This window comes from Echeneis naucrates, chromosome 5 (assembly GCF_900963305.1).
Source record: "Echeneis naucrates chromosome 5, fEcheNa1.1, whole genome shotgun sequence".
NCBI classification, from domain to species: Eukaryota; Metazoa; Chordata; class Actinopteri; order Carangiformes; family Echeneidae; genus Echeneis; species Echeneis naucrates.
This window is the reverse complement of record NC_042515.1, coordinates 4716295-4739488: the sequence shown is the minus strand read 5'-3', so window position 1 is coordinate 4739488 and position 23194 is coordinate 4716295. Positions and strand designations below refer to the sequence as shown.

General features: G+C 41.7%; 1 protein-coding gene across 2 annotated transcripts in view; it reads right to left on the bottom strand.

The window, feature by feature from the left end:
* Nucleotides 1-23194, bottom strand: part of igsf21a (immunoglobin superfamily, member 21a) — a 148973-nt gene that overhangs the window by 95565 nt on the left and 30214 nt on the right. For both annotated transcript variants that reach the window (XM_029502707.1, XM_029502706.1), the window contains exon 2: nucleotides 4952-5064. In XM_029502707.1, coding sequence (XP_029358567.1) covers nucleotides 4952-5064 — 113 coding nt within the window. The remainder of the gene's footprint in view (nucleotides 1-4951; nucleotides 5065-23194) is intronic.

Below are 23194 nucleotides of genomic sequence, written 5' to 3'. Positions count from 1 at the left end.
TGCCTTATGCATTATAGAATTCGTACTTGATGACTATTAAATTCTGCAACAATGACTGGAAAATTGTCCCTGCAAGGTCAGCGAACGGGTCGGGGAAATGAATTAATCGACCAAAAATAATAGTTAATTACACAAACGGAAAACAGCAAAAAGTCCTCAGGTGGTCTAAGATACAACCTATAAAGTTAAAATCATCTTTTTTACTTTTATTTTTTTTTTTACAAAACAGTGTGACCTTGATTGGCTCTGCCTCATGTGTTGGATTATTATTATTATTATTTTTTAAATTACATTTGGAGAACTTGAGAAATTGAAGGTGCCGCTTCACACGTTTGTATCTGAATGCTGACGTGTGACGGTGTACACACTGCGCGGCGTAGATCGGAGCTCTAACTCTGATTTGTGAGCTTCTGAACAGAAGCTGTGGTGGCAGATGGCTTCATTAACACCTGACAAGCTTTAGGTGGTATTCGGCTGATGATTTGGATTTACGACTGTCTTTGGTTCTTGTCCTTTCTAAGAATTAGAAACTATTGATTTGTTAGTGCGCTGCCACAATAACCAGCACACCTGCAGATGGGAAGGAGGGGAGCTCCAACCCCACATGTCCGATATAAAGGCCCTAAATGACAAGATAACCATTATTTATTATTCCGTCTGCGTGTATTAACAAATATACATTCAGCTTCCGAGTAACTTATGAATCAGAAAGATGATTTTCAGGGAACGGTTTGGTGAGCTATTCAGAGGCAGGGCAGTTGGTATATTAGTGTGTTATAATTATACCTGACGCCACTCTGTGTTGTGATTTAAAACAATCACAATTAATCTGTTTATCACAAACAAACAAACAAACAAAAAAAAAGAGATCAGAAAGAAAACAAAGCAAAACACAACTATAGAATCTAACAAACAAAGAACCATACAACAAAATAAAAAAATATCTTTGAGGTGAATAAGAAGGATAGTTTGGAGCGGCTCACACCTCAGTCATGAAATATTTCTATGGTATCCGTGAACTGGTTCTCTACCAGTTAAACTGCGCTCCAGCATCACTCCTACAGTGCTAATAAAGTTCTGACATTCAAAATGAGAGGGCTGGATTACAGCTCAGTCTAGCAATAACCCAGTCAGATTACTCTGCAATGAGTTGGCAGCATCTGAGACACGATATGCTGATGTTGTATGTTACCTTCCAAAGCTCGGGTTTGCTCCGAGTGTACATGGAGCGGGCAGAGCAGCCGAATTCAAATCAGCAGAAAGCAGGATTATAAATACAGGTGAATCGGGAGTCATAATAATGAAATGGATGCAGCTGAATGAAGGGAGGAGTATCAGGGAAGCAGCTCATGCAGAGCACACAGGTCTGTGGTAAATTAGGGAAGAGAGGAGATCCCAGCAGAGTTGTCAGTGGTGGATGGAGGGATCTGTAGTGGGGGGGGGGGCAGAGCTGGTTGATCCAGTGATTAAAATTAAGTGCATTGCAGAGCGGCGCTCATCAGAAAAGCTAACGCAGACTGCTCACCCCGTTGCCCTCAGGATGGCGAACCTGGGCACCCACTGGGAGACGTCCCTAAGGTTTGGATCAGAGTGACACGGATTGAAATGAGCACAGATCCTGTGCGTTTTTGTTTTCGCCACGTTGACATTCTCCTCTCAGACTGGCAGCACATTAACACCGCCCTATCAAACGATCCATCATTTACTGTTCGCTGTGCTATTAAGGCACAGAAGACAGCTTGATGGTATTACACATCCATGGGGCTTAATCCACAGCGTGCCAGCATCCAGCACTCACTGAAAAACATTCATGTGGCCTGTCATGCAGCAGCACACAAACTTGTGACGCTTCCATTTATTTGCCGCAGAGCTACAGAGCATCCATTACCGAAGGACCGCTCCCGCTCTTACGCATTCACTCGCCGTGTCTCTGTCCGTCTGCTAATCGACTGTCATCTTGAGTAAACTAAAGTGAGAGGTATTATAAAGGATTCATGCGTCACAAAATCAGCCACTTTAGCCACAGTGCATCTAGGCCGCACGCTTTGTAAATGGTTTCATTATGATTGATGAATGACTCATTATGCTGGCCAGAATGACCCACATCATCGCATCAGCCAAATTCCCCTGTTGATGTCTGAGATATGATTAATCCTAATGACCTGTTTAACAGCGTGGATGGCACAAAGCAACATACTTTACATTGTTTCATCACCTTGATACGTTGTCTGTTTTCCCAATGTGAGTTAACGCTGGAATTACTCCATACAGCTCAGTATTTTATCATATGCAGCCTATTAAAGCAAAGAGACAGTATCCATTAATGCGTAGGACTCGGGCTATGACATGAATATTTCACTCCGTGTTGGGTTTTAAGGTCAGACCAAATGAAAAGTGCGCAGGGAAAAATCATTGATTGATTTGGCAATAATTCTCACAGCGGCTGCATCTGTGAGATCGATGAGGGAATAAAGTGAGAGTGTACAAAACACATTTTTAGAGTTAATTTCATCAAGACGTCAATTATCAATTTTAAGAGAAGAGGCCCGAATAACAATGCAGAGTGGTCAAAATCCCATCTGCTGTATGTATAAGGTTAATTCCATGATTAGAGAAGGTACAGCATGAGACATTTACTTCAAATTATATGGAAAGGTCAAGTGAAAATCTAAATGAAAAGGGCAGGGGTGGTTTTCAAGGCAAATATGTCACAACCTCTGTACATAAACTCTTCCATCCCAGTCTGAGATGATAATATTTGTACAGTCACTGAGAAATAACTTCATCTTTTTTTTTTTTTTTTTTTTTTTTTTTTTTTGGGGGGGGGGGGGTGGATTAAAAAGAAAAAAAAAAACAAAACATAATTCTACCATATAATGGAAACCATGGGGGAACTCGTATCAAATCCATTATTTTTATCTCTCCTTTTCAAATATAACGCAGAGGAGAGTTTGAGTTAGTATGGCTTGAAAGGTTCTCCGAAATAATCAGATTTATCTCTAGTACATACCGGGGATGTGCTAATTCTGGCTGCGGCCCGGCTGTGTTAGCCGCAAATGTGCACTCACCAAAATATTCAGTCCATTCAGCACCCACCCCCCCCCCCCCACCCTCCACCCATCTGATTGGCCAAGTTTCGATTACGTACAAGGATTCCCCAGGTGAGTATCAACCCCGGTTCCCTTTGAACAGGAGGTAAAATGACAAGTCAACAGTATTTAGTCAAATAAAAGGCAGAGATTAAAGAAACTTTGGCAGCCAAGTGTCAGTGATTGATTTATAATTTATCAATGGTTGTGCTGAGCAGCAGCCACCGGAGAGATGGAGCTGATTTCTGTTACAGCCTCTTTGCTTGTCTCGTGAGAACACTTAATATGGGCAGCTTTGTTCAATAGACACACCGCAAAAAACCTGACGGACGGACAAAGCAAAGCAGAGCTCTGCAGTCCCTGCCTGATTAAATGAATTTTTCACAGCTATGAAAATGATCTACGAAGCAAAGATGAATGTGGTGAAAAATAAATAAATAATTAAAAAAAAAAAAAAAAAAAAAATCAATAAATCTCTCTTTGCTCCACCTGGAAAGGTCAGCATTTGCTAAAATGAGCGCATAGACACGGTTTTATTTCACAATGATAAAAGTGAGAAAGCAGAGGCCTAGTGAGCGATAATCCGAGGCTCTGCTCATTAATGAACAGCGTTCCGGTGCAGGATGGAGAGGGAAACCAAGGTGAATGCCACCATACTGTCGAGTCTGACTGTACTTTTACCATTATTAATAATAAGGTACAGAGCTCCCCAGTGGCGACTGCTCACGGGGAGGGTTCGTTAGGATCGTTTTTCGGGTCAGCGAGCAGAGACGATGAGGAGCTCAAGCTTGAAAACACTGTGCAATTTACAGTTTATCAGTTTTATAACTTTGCAAAGTTGCCTGCAGAGCCATAAGTCTACAATATCCCAGTTTTCACAGGTTGAACAATACTTACGCTGAACTTCCTGTGCACAGTTGATGCTCATTAAAGCCTCATTTGTTGTGGAGGAACTCAGAAGTGCATAATCTAATTTATTGTCATTGGCAGATCCAACTTCTGGTGCAACACTTGCTCAATTGTTTGTTTAGGAAACCCATCAGTGATGAGATTATAGTCAAATGCATCACTTTCCCAACAGAGCGGAGAACAAGAGCGTTTCTTCTAGTGCAGTCATTTTGGTGCATCTGTACCAACACTACACAAATGCAATCACCTCTCAGTGACTTCTGTAAGCATTTGGTGAAGACTCAGCTGCTTTTCCAAAGCAAATCTGAATAGCTCTCAAGAATTATTGGAGGTTTTTGGCAGAAACAAACGGTCAGGCAAGGATGTAATAGCGACAGCTGCTACTGCTTTCCAATTCAAGTGTTTACCAGAGGCCCTCTTGAAGTGAAACAAATGTATCCTTTGTAAACTGTAAGAATTTTTCGGATCTGCTTTACCAATCTTTACTTTCCTTTAATTTCTAAACGCACGCATGGACCACGTGAACTCCATCCAGGAAATACAGCAGAGATGTTTTTGTTGTTCGTCTGTTCTTTCTCGTTCAACAGCAATTTAATTATTGGCAGCACTTAGGCAGTATAGCACACCAACTGGGATTTTAATAACTGATAACTGTTGAGTCGCCAGCTGTGAACTATTAAGAAATGATGGTGGTGACCAGCAGATTGAGGAGTTTAATTCCCAAGCAGCAACCACCGATGCCTCTCGTACATCTGGCCCAAGGAATAGCTGCTTTCCTAACAACTCCAGCTTGACGGTACACGACTGCTCCCTCACCAAAGCCGCAAACCTGCAGCATGATTACTGGCACTGACCCCAGTCAGGCGTCGAATTACTAGAAATAAAAGCAATGGTTTGGAAATGGCAAGCGTCAGCGCCACGTTGGTGTTGGACGTGCAGACGAGTTTACTCACCCTGTACCAGACAATCTCTCGAAGTCTTCCGTCAGTTTTGAAGTTACACTTCAGAGTAACAGTCTCTCCCACAACGACAGGAGGCAGTGGTTCTATGGTAACTGTCAAATATCCTGAAATTAGGAAAAAAAAATAAATAAATACAAAAAGAAGGATGGGTGAGTTTCATTCATTAAATGCATCAGAATATACATTTTCTGTGTTACTTTTTTGCTGGACAACAGTAATAAAGCAGTCATGTATTTACAGCGTGTAAGTCCTTTTCAAAAGCTGAATATTGCCTGAATCAGTATTGGGTTTTGGAATAATGCCACAATTCACCCGAATGAAATTACACAGCCATGGCGCCCTTCCACATATTAGGGTCAAGTCTCTTGATAAATAACACGTAAGGAGCTTAAGCTTAATTTTTTATTGACCAAAGTAATTTATCCATCTGGCTGAGTCTGACAAACAAATTTAAGTTTCAGGGCTTTTCTCCTAAACGTTGCAAAGTTTACTATGCTGCTATTGTCGCACTGAATTTGTTCCCTTTTCTTAACTCCAACATTATCTTCCTCAAAATCGGAATAAAAAAAAAAAAAAAAAAAGCTCTGAAATCTAAATGGACGACAGAGCATATCAAATACTTCTCACATTAATTAATTTCTGTGGACTCCTTCCTGCGTTCTGACATCCTAAGCCTTTTGAAGCTTTTCAGCAGTTATTTATCTGAGGCCATTTGGCCTTGAACAAACATGCTCAGTCAATAAACCTCCGAGGGAAGCAAAGGCCTTTGAACGGCATTAAAGCTCCAACAAACGTTGCAGATTATTTCTCGTTCATAGTCAGTAAACATTAAGACGACAATAAAATGTCAGAATTCACAAAATACATGTCCTCGGTTCATGTCCACAATGCGATTATAAACTTGACCTCTGAATTTCAATATATTTTTCTGATGAGAGGATTGAATGTAGCCTGGACTGCCCCCATTGAAGTAATTGTAAGTAGCTGAATATATGGTGGTCTTTCATCAAGATGTAGCCCAGGATGTCACTAAAACAGGCATAGACAGACAACAGAATAACATATCAAACACACAAGCACTCACGGATAAAGGCGACGGAACAAATAGAGGAAAATAGGATGCAAGTGTCAAAAATGCAAAGGCAAAAATTTATTCAGCGATGTTAGTGGATGCTGATTTGAATTTTGGCCTCTCAAAGAGAGAAACTGGAGTCCCAGATGGAATCTTGACCTTGCTTCACCAGGCTTGATCGGTCTTTTTGCATAACCATCCAGACACACACACACACACACGCTGATAATTGAACAGGATATCAACACTGCTTGCGATTCTATCTGCCAAATAACAATTGATGAGTACAAAGGTAATTGTCTGGCGTTAATGAGAAAACCTGAGAGAGACTGAACACATTCAAAACCTGGCGAGGGATGAGTGGATGAAAACTGCGTAGAATGCACATTCAAGTGATGACCACATAGAAGCTACAAATCTAAGAGAGCACAGCGTTGAGTCAAAAACAGTTAAATGATACATGTTTGAAATAAATCTAAACATACAGTCAATTTTCTTTCCCTTTCTTTTTGACGCCTTGCTTTTAACGCGGCTAACGGAGAGTGAGCCAACAGTCGTGCATGGGCCGACTTCCACTGACAACACAAGCAGCTCTCTGCCCAACGGAATAGCAGTTTCAACACATTCAGCCTTTAATGAGAGACCTGTATCTTGTAAAGCAAGTTGATATCACTGTAAAGACATAAGGCAGACTAAAAAGGAACCGCGTGACCAACAATTGTGTTGATGAACGAACATAAAGCACAACGAGGGCAACGGCATCTTGCAGAACCCAACAGGTGTCGCCTGCAGAGACAGAGGTGGACAGTTTCTTGGCAATATTGTGCAACAGAGATTAAGGCGCAAATACCAAGATTCGGAATGGAAAGGGAGAGTGTTAAGAATAAGACGGTCACATATTTGAGCATCTCAGGAAAACAACACATTCTGAGGAAACGCACGCTCAGTGTGCATCCTCTGTGTTACGTAATTAGTGTCTTTAACGCTGTAACCTTTTGTACTTAGTACTTAATCCAAAGTAAGGCACACCAACGCCCAGAGTGCCTCATCAACTACACTGCAGAGCTTGTTGATGTTCATTTCCTTTTGATGATGATTGATTCGCAGGAACATCAGCATCGTCTCGTTTGATCAGCGAGAACGTAACCTACAGCTTTATTTCACTCACAGTGCTTCTCCTAAAAAAAAAATAAATAAATAAATAAATAAATAAATAAATCGGACGTCTCCTTGGATATGTCATCATATATCAAAGTTCTCTCTGAGGAGACAACACTTTTTTTTTTTCTTTTTTTTTTTAACAGGCAGGAATATGAAAACATAGTAACAGCAACTGAACACAGTTGTCCAATCAATAAAAACAACAAAACATGCTGTTGAGTGATATTTTGGCCACATCACTCAGCCTGCTGCACCGGTTATAGACCACAGAGACTTCTTTCCGCCAGCCCTGACGTCTGCTTGGGAAAAAAAAAAAAAAGAAGTGTCTGTCTCGACATTCATTTTCACAGCTGCCACATGCAGCTGCTTCATAGGTAATCAAAATGATTTATTCTAGCGGGGTTTGCATCAGAAATTATGCAACACGTAAGTGGCAGAGAACATGACGGGGGGGTTTGCTTAAATCCATGTTAATTGTTCTGCCAGTGACCCCCACCCCCCAGGTCCACGCTACACAAAGTGGGATCCATGACGGGGAGTTCCGGGCAAAAAGGGGAATGATTTATTTCATTATGAACCATATAAATGACCCAATGTACGAGTATTTATGTTCTAAGTTGCATTCACAAACTGTCGTTACAAATTCAAAGCAAAAGCACAGCTGGTCAGTACAAAGCAGACAAATGGACACGAAAGATTAAAAGATTAAAAATGCTAATAGATCAAAAATACTAAAAACTAACTGAAAACTAAAGAACTCTGCTGAATGATGTTCTCGTTTTGAGGTGCAGTATAGAAAATAGGACTGAAAGCTTTTTACTTCATTTTCATACGTATAGCTTCTGACCTCTTAAAGGAGAAGGACGGTACGAACACTAGAAAAGAAAACGTATTGAAAAGTAAGTGCAAGTTCAAGTAGCGCCTTTGGCCTCAGAAGGGTTAGGACCGGGGTTAAAAAAACACGCTTTCATATTTGCACTCACAAGCTCGTCCATTCAATCATTCACTCGCTGGCCAGTCCTTTGTGTCGGTTTGTACGAATATTACACAGCACTAAGATTCAGTCATGATAATGTTGTTGTGTAATAAAGAGAGGAGAAAAAAAAAGGTTATTGGTCGCACATCTAATTATTACTGGACTTTACTGAAGTCATACAATCGTCAATCTTTTCGTTTTAGGAAGCAACAAGACAAAAATGGGAATTTATACAACGGTGACTAAGACATCATTCACACTGCTGAAATTTGGATCGTCTTGGGTTTGTGCGCAGGTAGACATAGATCAGAATGTCTCTCGTGTCAGTGCACCTAGATATGCTTATTAAAGAATCCTAATTTAATCAGCAGGCTGAAGAGATCTTCTCTCTAGAGTCATATTGAATGGATAAACCTTTCCGGAGACTGCATGTCATTAACACAGAGCTGATGCTCTTAGAGAAAATCCTAACCACTTATTACGAACCCACAAGAGGAGCAGCGTGGCCTTGTGAATGTCTCTCTGAGAGTTTTCCAGAGAGGTGGGGTAATGCATGTTTCAGGAGAAGAAAAGTGTCAAGTGGCTGCTCTCTATTTTTTAGCCATTTCTAAAGAATGTATATTGTAGAAGAATAAATTGGTGTGATATGTTCAGCAATTAGGGCGCATTATCCAGGCGATGCCAGGAAAAAAAAAGTAAAAGAACCGAGGTGGTCTCCTCGTGTGGTCGTGGAGATTACTGGTGTACGACGCTGTGACTGTGTGGCAGAGGAAAATGTGGCATAGCTGATGACAGAAAAAAAAAAAAAATGCTCCGGAGCGTGTGGGGAGGGATGAGGAATTTAAAAGAGCAAATTACATGGGTTATACACTTGTGCCATGGAAGTTCACATTTCAAATAATCCCTACAAGAAACTGGAGCAGCAGCAGGCTGCACAGACCAAGACAGTAGGGCATAATTCCTGTGCAGCTCAATACCCATCGAATACCGTCCGAATGACTTCATAAATTAGACATTTTATTTGCCGGTTCCATGTTGAAAAGATTCCAGTGATGCAATATCTCTTGTTAAAACACAAGCTAACATGGGCCATATTCATACGGCAAGAACACCAGCGTTAATTTAACTCCGAGCATTAAAAATGTTGACGTATGCCTCCACCCATTTGTGATAAATCCCGCAGAACCTGTAACGATGAACGCTGAATCTACAGCTCAGGCTAAAATATTGCAGTTTTGCAGTATTACTCTCCTCCTGAACCGGAGAAATCCTTCTCCTGTTTGTCACTTTAAAAAAAAAATAAAAATCATAATCCAAACACATTTAAATTTTGATCACAGCTGAAGGAAGGCTGGTTCTTATATCGCCCTTCATGCTGCAGGCTCTGATGAGTCCACACAGCGAAATTAAAACAAACTACGCCATCAAACAACACCTCCAAGTTAAACACGCACCTTTAATTTACTGCGTGGTGCAGATTGGAGGGAAAGCTGGAGGCTTCATTTTACCGCTTTTATTTTACTTCAGCGCAGAAATGTTTCTGCGAAAATATCCCAATATTCCAATACTCAGGGGGGGAAGAGGGATTCTGCTTGGCTTTGAATAGATGAAGAGCTGTTTTTTGTATGTTTTTTTTTTTTTTTTTTAGTTTAATGGAAGCCCACAAAAAAGTGCATAACAATGTGGGACATGTGTTTGGCAGTGTTTTGCATCAAAAGAGGACATTTCGAGGCTTTTTTAAAGAAATAATACCTCAGCGTCTGGCTGGATAAGCTCCGCGGGTCATGCATGGCACTGTGAAGACCTTCAGTTTAGCTGAGCTTAAATCACCAGAGACTTGCACTCTGTTTTCGTGCTAGCTCTGCACAATATCGACCCTTCCTGCGTTATAAGCCCCGCTTCTGAAGGATGCCCCAGGTATATTTACTTAGTGGTCACAGCCACGTACCCGTAAGCTTTCTCCGTATGAATCAGACATTCTGCGAGGCCGACTTCACCTTGAAATCCAAAACTCACAGACACAGCTGCGTCTCTCGCATTGAAGCCTATGCAAAGTGAGAAGCAAAGTCAGACGAACAAGAAAACATAGAACGTTGAAAACGTGTGCAAGGATTTAAGGCATGCTTTGATTGAAAGGAAAGACGAAGCATTCGCGGGGAACACCATTTCTCTAAAAGGGACATAATCTATTATCACTCGAGGTACATCAGGGGGGCAAGCGTGCAGTTCCACAGAAAAACGCCACCGAAGACTGCGAGAAATCCTTTGGCCATGAATTCTTGGACATCATTATAGGAGCACACAGAGCAAGTGTGGAGTGGCCAGAGTGCAGGGCATTTAATTGGCTCATATTAGCTGGTTGTATAGGCAGACAAGGCCTCCAGCTTGTCTTAATCCATCAGAGGCGCTGTTGGAACAACATCTAATGAGGGGTGCAAACTATGCTTTCTTCCATTAATAACAGCAATTTGCCATGATGCAATGAGAAAACAAAGCAGAGCCAATGATGGACCGGCCCAAAAATGTGCCTGTTATTGTGCTGTGTGATTTATGGCTATGGCCTACCTTTGCTTAGACGTCAGTGCGACTAAATGCACGAGAAAAATGGCTGGCAGAGTTTCTTAGCTCTCTTCCTCATCTGTGCCTCTAAGCAGTGTAAACAAACAGAGCTGATTTGTAGCATCTACAACACATTTAAGTATTATCACTTCCTGAAGTATATGTGGAAAAATGTGGTACTTTTTGTTTCAGAAAGTGATTGCAAAGACATCAGATAAATGGAGTGCCTCATGTTGAATGGCTTTCACTTGAACAACGCCAAAGACGGGACGCATCAAACAACACTGTATACAACATTGCTAATTAAAGACTTATAATGTGCCTGATATAAAAGGGCTTGTGTGAAAGTCCAGCAGCGTGGACATGTGGTGGCCAATAAATTCCCTCTAATAAAAGCACTTCTAAAGCCAGGTGGCTGATTTGGTGAGAAAAAAAAAATTGCCAAGATATTAATCCTTTAAATTTTTTATTTATTTATTTATTTTTTTGGCAGAGGCCTCAGTTCAATTTGTCATTTTTGCATTTAGTCAGCATTTTGAGCGTCCCCTCATAAAATTATTAAAGAGCCTGAGGCAAAACTGGGGTATAGATTATGGAAATGATCAAGTTATGCATCTTTTTCACATTATTCTCAATAAAAAAAGAAAAAAAAAAACCCTAAGTGAGGAATATAGTGGCTATTAAAGGAGCCAGACAAGTATCATAGAAGTACATTTACTATCCCATTCTTTTATTCCTAAGATGAATAAAGGTGAGTAAAGATGATGGGATTTTTAATATGAAGAAAAGTCACATTTGAATTTCTAAATTCAAAGTCTGAATTAAAGGTTAAATGATATGATCGGTGGGGAGCTCGTGTGTTTGCTGCTGCTATTTAAATCCCCCTTTCTGCAGCAATAAGGCACAATAAGAGTGAACGAGTTTAACGTGCTGCCTCATAAATGACATTTATGACAGGAGCAAAGCTTTAACTTGTTATTGCAATGTTATTTGATATCTTCATTTGCATTTTTCTTGGCTTTTTCTCTCGACAATTTACAGTAAAGTTTTACGCGTCATCTATAAATGTGAGAATAAATCACGTTTGATTTGAAGGAAAAATTTATCATTTTTCCGACACTGGACTTATTTTCGACTCCGTTGTTCCCTCGCCTCTCGGGTTTTGATACAATCTTGCCTCATTGCTGAGATGTGGCCACAGGCCATCACAGGAGTGGCAGGCAGAGGTTTACAAGCAGAGTGCTCAGCGATTTGTTTGACAGCCTGCATTGCCATTATTGAAAAGATGCATTTCCCCGTGCTGCTGCATCCTTACATCTCACAAATGTCACGGTCGTAAGCAAAAATGATAAACCAAACTGCTAAGGTCATACTGAAAAGAAACTTAGATTATTTCTGAGGCAATGAGACAGTAACAATATATACACACACGCAAAGAAACAAACATAAAATTAATAACCTTTTTTTTTAATTACAAATTCTATAAATTCTCAGATATATTCCAATATGCGTATTTGATATTGTGTAATCTGCCAGAATTTGCACAGCTAAAGGACTCAACTACTCCAATTGAATTAAATGCTTAAAAAAAAAAAAAAAATGTTGCATCACCTTCAATATACTGTGCTGACAGTCACTGTGGATGAATGAGCACAGTGGTGAAGACTTGTTTAGCTGTGTCAACACATCCCATGTAGTGATTTGTAACTGTACATGCCAGCTGAGCTCAGGAAAGCATTACGTGGAGGGAGAATCTTGCCGACTGCTCGTTGATTTATCTGGCCAAAAGCACAATCTGCGCCTGTGGAGAAGGTCTTCTTTTGTAAACAGAGAGCTCGGAGCTGATGCATTTTTCAATCAGAGTGATTTACTGTTTAATGACATGCTTCAGCTTCAAGAGTGTCAGCGCCCGTCCGTTGTAATCCACCTCCCTCCCACAAGCCCATCGTGCTATAGTGGATAGCAATCACAAGGAACGCTATCAGTGGGTCCTCATTCTGAAGGGCCTTAGGCATGTGGAATTATCATGTCATTGGTGAGAAGAGTTGGAGCCACAAATGAATTGCAGCCAGCCTTCCCACATGGACTTAGTCAGACTCAGCGGTGTGTGTGTTGTCGCCTCGGTTAGCTGGCCTACAAGACGGCAATAAATAAATAAATTCCTCCATATTCCACGCTCTCTTCCGTCTCCGTACGTCTGCACCTGACATCAGGTGAAACGGCAAAACGAAAAAATGTATGCTTTTTTTTTTTTATTTTATGTGAAGCTTTTCATTTGTAGTCGCTGAATGAGCTCCATGACCCTCATAAACACAAATCCTGTAAAAAAAAAAAAAAAAAAGAAAAAAGTCATACACCTCCAGAAAATAAATACATGCTGACAAGAAAACAGGCCTATTTTATCCCTTGCAGTCACTTGCGGGGGGCAGATCCTAACCCAGTCGGTGTGAAAGCAGTCACACAAGGCTCACATGAGTCAGACAGAGGATGACTGCTGTTGTAGCATGCAGTTGACCCCCCCCCACACACCCCCCCCCCCCACCGGCCGGAGGAGTTGGAGCACCAGACCTTCTGTGGCCACACCATCAGGAAAAATGATCACCGCCACAACTGAACTAGAGCATCCAACAGTCAATGTGTGTCGAGGGAGGAACGTGCCATTAGCCCCGTGTGCTTCCTCCGCAGCTAAGCATCGCGCAGCAGTTGAGCTTCTTGTGGGCAGGAGCTTTGCATCCCTCATGCACGCATGGACATTTGAAGGGCGTAAGTGGACACCAATAGCTTTAAAAGCATGTCAAGGGGCCAGCAGCATTGAACTGTGGCACATACGACTCTAATTCTATCATTTTCATCCATCATTTGCTCCATATGGTTTGAAAATTTTGAATGTAAATTACTTAAATGTGTCTCAAAGCGTGTAATAAGATATTTATATGATGACAGCACACAGTGACACGATACCTATGCCAGGTTAATTAAGCCGACAGTCTACACTGTGAAAACATGTACCTCAGCGGTAATAAGGTCCGCATTGTTTGAATGTCATCAGGTCAGCTTCTGTTTGTATTTAAAACAAAGGGACACACTGCTAATCCAGTCGTGAGTGCAGCAGGCAATACAAGCTCTTCCTCCCTCATCTTATGCTCTCTCTCTCTCTCTGGCTTCCACCATGTTTTTCCCTTCCAAAGCTCAGTTGATGTTGATTGCCTTGTTAGGTGTAATGTTAAAATGAAAACGCCTCATTTTACCACGCATTTACGTTTTACGCAAGAATAATAGAAACTAAAGTACATTTTAACTTCAATAAAAGTTTATCAGTCAGACATTGGATGCTTGCAATCAATAAACTTTAGCCAGCAAGTCGATCCGCAGCGGAAACTAATCATCATGATGTTGTCAGGCGGCCGTTTAACTGAGCTGTACGGTCAGATGATGTCTGGGCATGAAAGAAATTCAACTACAAATAAGTCTGCTGGAGAAATCCTCCGGTTGGCTCTATCATATCATAAAAAAAAGGACTTACTGAATGTGACTAAACGATCACAAACTGCCAACCTCTGCCGACTCCCTCATGATCAGATGAGAGGGTTAATAGAAGGCAACAAGGTTTTTCCATTATTTGGGGGATTGCTTCTTTTACTAGTTTTATTATGTACTCCTCAGAAAAAAAAAAAAAAAGAAAAAAAAAAAAACACCCTCCCCCTAAAAAGAAAAAACAGGCCTCGACCTCTTTGACCCCAGTGGTGGATCGCTATCACACAGTGCTGCAGGGTAAAACTGTCTGTATCCAACTAAAGTGCACCAGCAAATACATTTTATAGATAATTTTGTTGGTTGTTTACGTTGTCAAGTGCGTCTTGATATATGTTCTGATTTAATACGGCGACCTCAGGCGCAGCTGTGTTTGTCGTCTGGCTTTACCGCGGTACAGGAATGATCACCTGGCCAATTGTTTGTTTTGTGCACCTGCCAGCTGATGGTGCCGGTCTGTGTCATATGAAATATTTGGATGTTTGAAGCCAAATGAAATTGCGACGCTGTTCTCGCTCGCCGCGTGTCTGATGCTTGTATGGATTTCACCAGAACCCTGGATCATATGAGAGCAACACTGGAGGACAAACAGGAAGGTGCTACGAGAAAATGACTCGTAATGTTCCATGCAGTATATCTGCGAGAAGTAAATCAGCCGCAGACAAGAACTGAGGCGGCAAGTTGCCAAAATGTCTGTTCTGCTTACAAGTGTTTATTTTGCCTGAAAAATGAAGTGGACACCTGCAATAGAAGCAGAAAACATGCTCCCAAATCCTGCTGTCCGTAAAAGTAAATTCTCAAATAGCATTTTATGATTCTATTCACTGTTCTTTATTCCAATTTCCATAAAAACCTGTTATACATTGAACGTGGGTGTTACACATGAAGTAAACACAATTACAGTTGAGAAAGCACACACACATTTACACACACTTACAAAGATATGCATGGTACGAGGTGACTAAGAAAAGAGATGGATGAATAAATGATTAAAATATATATTTTTTTTTTTTTCCTCTACTTTATGAGCTTTTTAAATTCTCGTGGACTAATTTTCAAAAATGAATATCATGATTTATATAAAAGGCATGAAATACAGAAAAAGAAAGCGGGTTGCGTTTGTGTTGATTTAAAATCGTAAAAGAATAATACGGAATGCATCAGCGTCTGTATAAACAATCAACAACATCATCTGAGGGTTTTCCTAAAAGCTACCGAGCAGTTTGTATTCTTCCATTACTTAGTAATAAATACAACAGCCAAATCTGGAGCTCGGAGGAATGAAATGCCACACATCTATTCTCCTTCTGTCAGAAGTCAGGGTGCTGTAAGGAAGCTGTCCTGGTAACCCGCAGACAGAATCGCACAATTATCAATCACTGGTTGTGTGTTCAATCTGGAGACCCCTGCATCACCACAGGTCATGAGCAATGGAGGGAAATGGGGGAGGAGACGTGGGGAAATGGCAATTCTGAATGTCAAATGGGTAAAGAAAATAGACTGCAGAGTCACTTCATCATAATATAATTGTTGCTGCTACGAGACAGCCAGGTGATGCTGTTCAGTGACTATTTGCCTCAATAAAAGATTTCAAAAACACAACAGACATTTTTCTTCATTTTAATGTGAAGCCCCGTAAAGAGGACATATAATTCACTTTGATATTAGAAAAGCAAAAAAAAAAAAAAAAAATTAAGAGAAAACTATAATTACTACCTCGCGGTGGTTTGCCTCCGCCAAGCAGTTGGATAATGTGGTCACGATCGCCACTTCCTGAGTTACGGCTCTAAATACCTGCAGGAAGTGTTTTTGCAGAACCTTCTGTCACACCGAAGTTGGCCTTTGACCATTTTATGCTAATTTTATACATGTCATAATGCCTCATAATTTTAACCTTTGTGTTGTAATTAGTATACAACATTGTTATGGAACCACAGCGGCCTAAGATTAAAATTAGTTCATGCTCGAATCTGAGCGTACGCTTGTTGTTCAATTTCAAGAAACTCCCTCAGCGTGCTGCTGAATTGGATGGCCAGACAACCCAGAAACAACGCGCCCTCGGGTGTGCCTGGATGTCGCCAGCGTGGTAACGTGACCTCAATTAAGATATCAGGAGTTTGTGGCATTTTCCCGACAAACGCAACTTGCCAGGTTACAGTGCTGTCGACAACGCTCCCTGCTGTTGTGTTATGCGCTATATTATCCAATATTAATTACACTGGTGATGAATTTGTACACTGTTGTGTCCTCGTGTGTGTGAGAGGAAAGAGACATCCAGCTGACTTCATTTAAGGACAGAGGAGTTCTGTTGTAGTGGGAAACTCGAATGATCATCATTATAGGACAGAGGGATCAAATTCAATGTTTTATAAATTGTTGTTGTTTTGGTTTGTTTTAAGAAAGTTCTTCTTAAATAAGAATAAGTCTTTTTGGAGATATTTGTAATGTACCAGGTGTCACAGCAACAACAACAACAACAACAACTACAGGGAGAAGATCTGAGAGCTGTACAGTCAAAAGGCTGAAAAATTCTTCACAGGAAGTTCAAAGGGTAGCACATCACTACAGAGGAGTGTTGGGAGATTCACAGCAAGGAACTGTGTTCATGGGATATAGCGTGTGATCAAACTGATCATTGAAGGGAAACCACTGGCTCATATATCTTCACTTCTGGTTTTTTTTTTTCCCCCCTGAAGCTTTAAGTTATATAGTGTAGGTTTTTCATCCACTGTAGACCAATTACAAGTTGAGAATTACCCAGATACACAGTATCAGCAAAGCTTTCTGACTACACGGCTGTTGTCTCCCCAGTGATCTGACTGCTGTCTGCCTGAAAGCTAACCAGACTCTAACACTGTCCACCTGTTAGCCCGGTGCCTCGGCCCCAATGTGGCGGGGGGAGGGGCATAATCCATGACTGGATATTTCATCAAAAGTCCTCAAAAGCGAGTGGGAGTTTGTTCATCACTCAAGAGCCAAGAAAACTGGTAAGGGGGATAAAAATGAAACCCGCATGCCGATTTATCAGCAGTGCGGTGAGGATTAAAGGACTGCCAGCCCCCTGCCTGCATCGCCAGCCCACTGCCTGCATGCTTTGTTTCAGAAGCTTTTAAACCCCTTCTGTCTCTCAAGATGTGCTGTATCACTTCAACAGTAGCGTGCTTTTGTCTGACCAACACAGCTGAAAAACAAACAAACAAACAAACAAAAAAACATGCTGCGAAGAAAACGGTCCTCTCTGAAGGTACACGGGCAATCAGGCGCAGGAAGTAAGCATCCTAGCGCCCCCCCCGCCTGCTTTGTAGTTCAACCTTTGACGTCAAACAAAGGACAAAGGGGACACACCCAAACAAATTACAAGCTTTGGCCGCATGACTGCTGATAGAGAAAAAAAACAACAACAGAGGAAGGCACGTCTATACCACCACCCACTTTCATTTTCTGTCCTTTCTCTCTCTCTCTCAAGGCAGCCATGTTTCCATTGCTGCCATACTTCTGTGGAATTGTTCCTTTGTTTGCTTCAGTAAAATCCACATAAAGTATCTATTCAGCTCAGCACCAGAATTATTCGTTCCAGGGTTGGGGAGGGCGACGAGCAGACCTGTATCAAAAAGAGGAGACAGCTGTCCCAGCCCACGTTCTTATGTGATCTCTGCTTAGGGAGCAGGCTGGTATTCCAAAACCCCATCTGAAAACAAATTAAAGAGGATTAGAGGCTGCCAGTGCAGCTCCTCTCCTCTCTGTTCTCGGGAATAGAGTGTCCTGCTGGCCAAAATGGTGACCTTCACACTGACTCCCCGTCCTGTGCACACATGCAACGCAGCAAACATTTATGTCACTCTATGGATTCTGCACAAGTGTCACAGCGAGTACACTGGAAGTCAAAGGGGTCAAAGAGACTACGCGAGCGGCCGAGGATACAGGTGAATGTGTTAAGCCGTCTTCGTGCTCCATGCACTTCACAGGAACTCACACGTGGGATTGACGTGGAAGCATGACTTTGCGTTTTTGCTTTGTTTTGATTCGCTTTCTACTTTCAGTTAGCACCAATGAAACGTTGCCTCATCTGGATTTAGGTCAGGTGTCTGGCTGTCCCAGACAAGAAAATTACAATGTCTGACCGCTATAGAACTCGTTGGTTGCCTTCTTTGTCTGAGGGCTTAAGATCTTAATTACCCTAAAATTAAGGAGAGAGCGAGTAAGATGAGCTACAAATGCTACTCTGATGATGACCTCAAATATTCATAAAAGGAGAACACATATTTAAAAATGGGGCTTATTTTTTCCAATGTCTTTGGTAAATTATTGTTTGAGAGAAATTGGTCTTGGCAGTTGGATCATTATTGAAAAACTATCAAAATAGCAACCGCTTTTCAGCTGCAGCAATATCAGGAAACGGTGCACTTCTCTGTGCTGAAACATTTGTACTATTTTGCCATCGATGGGTTTAGTTTATTGCTGTACATGTTTCGAGCAGAAGCACTCTTCATATAACCACCACACTCCTTCTGCTGGCCACCATCTGCGTCAATCAGTTGGTTTGTTTTTGTTAATATGCACCAATTGCGCTTAAACAATAGAGGATCTAAATTCTTCCTTCACCTTCACCGTTTTGAGTGAAAGGCCTCTACTGCTTCCGGATTACCGCATTTGTGTGGCCAACAGGAAACCTCATAAACTGCAAGAGCTCCTGACTATTCATTTAGCGCAATTATCGGGTCAAATTAATTGATCAATCCACATTTCAAAAGGGCTAAACTAAAAAAAGGAAAAGGAGCAAACGGTGTCTCTGCAAGATACCGGCAAGTAATTACGGATGTGGAGGAATCCTGATGTTAGCTTTTGGCAGAAAGCATCACTGTTTATACTGCAGCCTGTAGAAAAAATAAAAATCACGATAATATCAGGCAAAGGCATCTGTTGTAACTGAACGGTCTTTCATGTGGCTGATGAATGACCATAAAAATGCTCCACTGTACTCATCCTGTATTGGATCACTTTCTGTTTGATGCCGTGGTGTCTCCCCCCCCCGGGACCGTCAATGTCAGTCCTTCTTCAAGGCTGCCTGCTGTCATCTTTGAGTGAACCAAGGGCATTTTTGCTAATTAGACAGACAGTGGTTTGATCATCTTTCAACATGCCCCCCCCCCTCCCGTGGCCACAGCTACACTGAGCATTAATCAGTTTTCATTAACTCCGACGCCACATGTAAAATTCTGCTGTCATTTTGCCCGCCTATACGTTCCCTCCCACCGCTAGCTGGTGGCAGGTAGGACAGTTAAAGAAGCCTCATTGTCTATCCTGCGGCTATATCCTTTTAGTCATTTTCACATCTCGCTGGAAATTTGCAGTCATAGAGTCAGTGGGGGAAGCACCGGCAGTGATGTGAATGTCAGATGATCTCCAGATCACATTAGACATATTTTGAAATTCTATGGCACTAGATGAAATGATACGAGTTACAGAAGACCGGCGAGATTTCAGCAATCCGTTACGATGACAAGTCGGGCCCAACTGCATACATCTTTCTAATAATTAAGACGTTGATGCTGCCCTGATATGCATCTTTAAGTTCTCACGCCTGAATGTGTGGCCAAATAAACTGGAATGACTCAACTATACCTGAAAAACTCCTGAGACGCTTAGGAGGAAGAGCTCTGGGTTGCAGAAAGGAAGAAGTAGAAACAAATTGAAAGTGCACAAGGCTGAAATTTTAGCAAATCTCTAAAATTACACATTCATTCATCTATTCTCACTACCCCCATTATGCCCCTCAATTATTCCTCTAATTGTGCACCCTTGCATTCTCTAATGGGCTACAGTTTCTCATCTTCTTCTTGGAGACGACATATTTATGTGGTGGTGTGAAAGAAACATGGCAGTGCGAGAGACCGAAGGCGAGAGGGAGCACAGCCTATCACTCGTCTTGAGTGAGGGGAAGTAGAAAGCATTGGTATTCACAGCAGTCCCTCCATTTTGGATCTCGTTCGGTACTTGGCTGTAGCCAACTGCAGCTCTGACACATGCACGTCTCCCCCTCACACTGTTAGTAAAAGAGCTACTGTGTTAATTGGGCTAAACTGTGTTAGGGACGGGAGGGGAAAATTAACGCACGGCTGTAAACAGGCATGGATGAATCGGATCTGTCAGGTTTATGAGATCAAAGAAAAAGCAGGCAGCGCACATCTCGGGTTTTTCTATTTCCTGTGCATATCTGCTGAACTGGACAACATATTCTATTCAGTGAAAAGCAGCTAAATGAAAACTTACATCCTCTATCTGCATTGCGATCACACAATCCGTAGTTTCTCTCCTTTGAAGTGTTGTCCTGTTGCTCGCACGCCACACAAACTTAGGCCACGACTATATGTACTGTGGCAGAAAGCCAAGACGAAAGATGTGAGGAACTAAACCAAAGGAATAGGTTCAGCTGGGGCAGCGTTGGGTTCAGGAGGGAGAGGAACAACGTGTGCCCCCCCCCCGCTGGCTCCTCCAGACTTCATGTTTAAGTGTGCTCGGATAAGATTGTAATTGACCCTGTTTGTTTTTTCCTTTGTACGCATGAATTTATGCGTGAATGGAGACTTGTGCCATTTATTATACAACACTTTGTAAGAGTCCAGAAACACCCCTACGAATTAAAACATACTTCCTTCTTCTTTTTACCAAAATGGCCATTGTAAGTAATACTTACAATGATTATTTTTTAAATCACGTCTGGAGTGGCACTGAAAGGTTATAATGACGATCAAATAACGTACATTTCATACTTAACTGCAATGAAAACAGGGGCAGTCAATTTGAAGTTTCCATCGCCTCTTTCATCCAGACTTATTACCAAATGCAGAAGAGAATTCTTAAGAACGTCGAGGTGGAGTGCTCCATTTACCGCTGACGGATCAATGCGGCGTATGAAAGCCTTCTCGACATCTTTACTTTCCCTGTAGCCACGCATCCATCAGACAGCAGCAATATTACGGTATCATTATATGTGAGTTCTGCTCTCTCACAACACACACACACACACACACACCCCTATAGGCTTGGACTGATACTGCCACAAATTGAATTAATGTTTTGTTAACTCTCAGGACAGAGGTGATGTCAATCTTAACTATTAAGCACTCGCTGACATGTTCATCAGCATTCACCAGCGAACTCAATACAGTCGGCGGTATGCTAATTTCGCTAATTCATTAACGGCACTATTCTGTTGATTGCGAAATTGCTGTCTAATGAATGCTTTCACCTCTCTAAAAAGGAACATCCCTTCCTCTCTGAGCTGAAAGGTGCAGATTCAGTTCTGAACAGGCTGGGCCTTGCAATGCACCACATGTCTAGTACAGTGATGTTGTACACAAAACAAGAGGAAAAAAAAAAAAACACAAAAAACAAAAGCCAAGCAATCCTTTGGGAGAGAAATGATGAGCAAACTGTTGCCTACTAAGTGTCAAACTGTGAGGTGTGAAACGATTTCTGTTTTGGTTATAATAAGCTGAATTTGCTGCCCTGCCATGTAGAAAATTGTGTCATATGCTGTTGCATTGGTTCATATATACAAGTTTGTGTGTGTGCGTATAGACAAAAACAAGGTGGAGGTGTATGCAATATATACATAACGTAAATACGTTCAGAAAAACAAAATATTGGTCTTAAGTCACAACACACTAAAAGCTCTGGTGGCTGCAAAGCAACGCAATTTGGGTCCAATAATTGTGTGATGGTGTGATAAATACGAAAATCATCTGGACAGCTCAAACTGCAACTGTTCCATAGTTGGGTGAATATGGCTACGAAATGGTCAATAGAAAATGGCTTAAAAGTTTTCTTTACAACAACTTCAAAGATAATATTATTTCTGACAGCTCCTTTCACGCCTCCGAGAAGGCAATAATTGTGTGTAGCGAGTGCGATGAGGGAATTTCAGCTGGAGACGACAGGTACATGTGTCACACAGATAGCGGCTGCTAAACGCTTGGATACTTTTTGCGGTTACTCTCCCACTATTTTATTTGACTTGTGTTTGTGCACAAAATTATTTATCATTTTTTTCCTTTTGTGTAAAGGAAAAAAAAAAAATATATATATATATTGAATTTGTTTCAAACTGTATACTCTGAATATCTACCAGGGGATTGGTGGGGGAAAAAAGAAAATAATCACAACTCACCCACAACAAACTGCATCCATACTAATTGCGAGGAAGGTCAAGACAACAGCTCCAAGTGGGTTTTTAGAGGCATGTGCGGACGTCACTCACTGCTGTGACAGACAGGCGCAGCAGATGGTGCAACAACATGTCTCGACGTCTTCAATTCATGATTCCTACAACTTAATTTATGACACGCTATAATAAATCCAGCCGGACAGAAGCAGCAGACAGGATGCAAGAGCCTTCCTTTTTCCCTCGTGTCTTTCCGGAACACAGCCACATAATTCACACACATAGTGTACCTTTAATGGCTTATGTCTTTATTTTTATTGCAGGAAACCCAAACTGCATGGGCGGCAGGAGATTGTGTGTCACAGTTGTATGTGTATGTTTGCTGTGGATGTATTTTTCGGTGTAAATCTTCTGCAGCAACAGTAAGTGAGATTGTTTAATCAGAAGCTAGTAACTGCGGAGGGGAAGGATGGGTGCTGGGGAGGCAGTGGCTGTTGGTGTGAAGGCATAAAGCTAAATGATGGAAATCCCTGCTGTCACCCGGAGTCCCTGCAGCATTTTCACCCAGGATGCTCATCCGTCTTGGCTCCACACTTTAGCAAAGCGGTCTAAATAAGGAACATGAGAGGCATCCTTGGCAGAACCCTGAACCTGTCCACAAGGTCGGCTATCCCACTGGGGGCCTGGGTTACCGTCATGGGGGCCTGGCGCAATCACGTGTGAACGTTTGCACTAAGGGTCGCCTCCACTTCTGCAAGGCTCCAAGCAGCA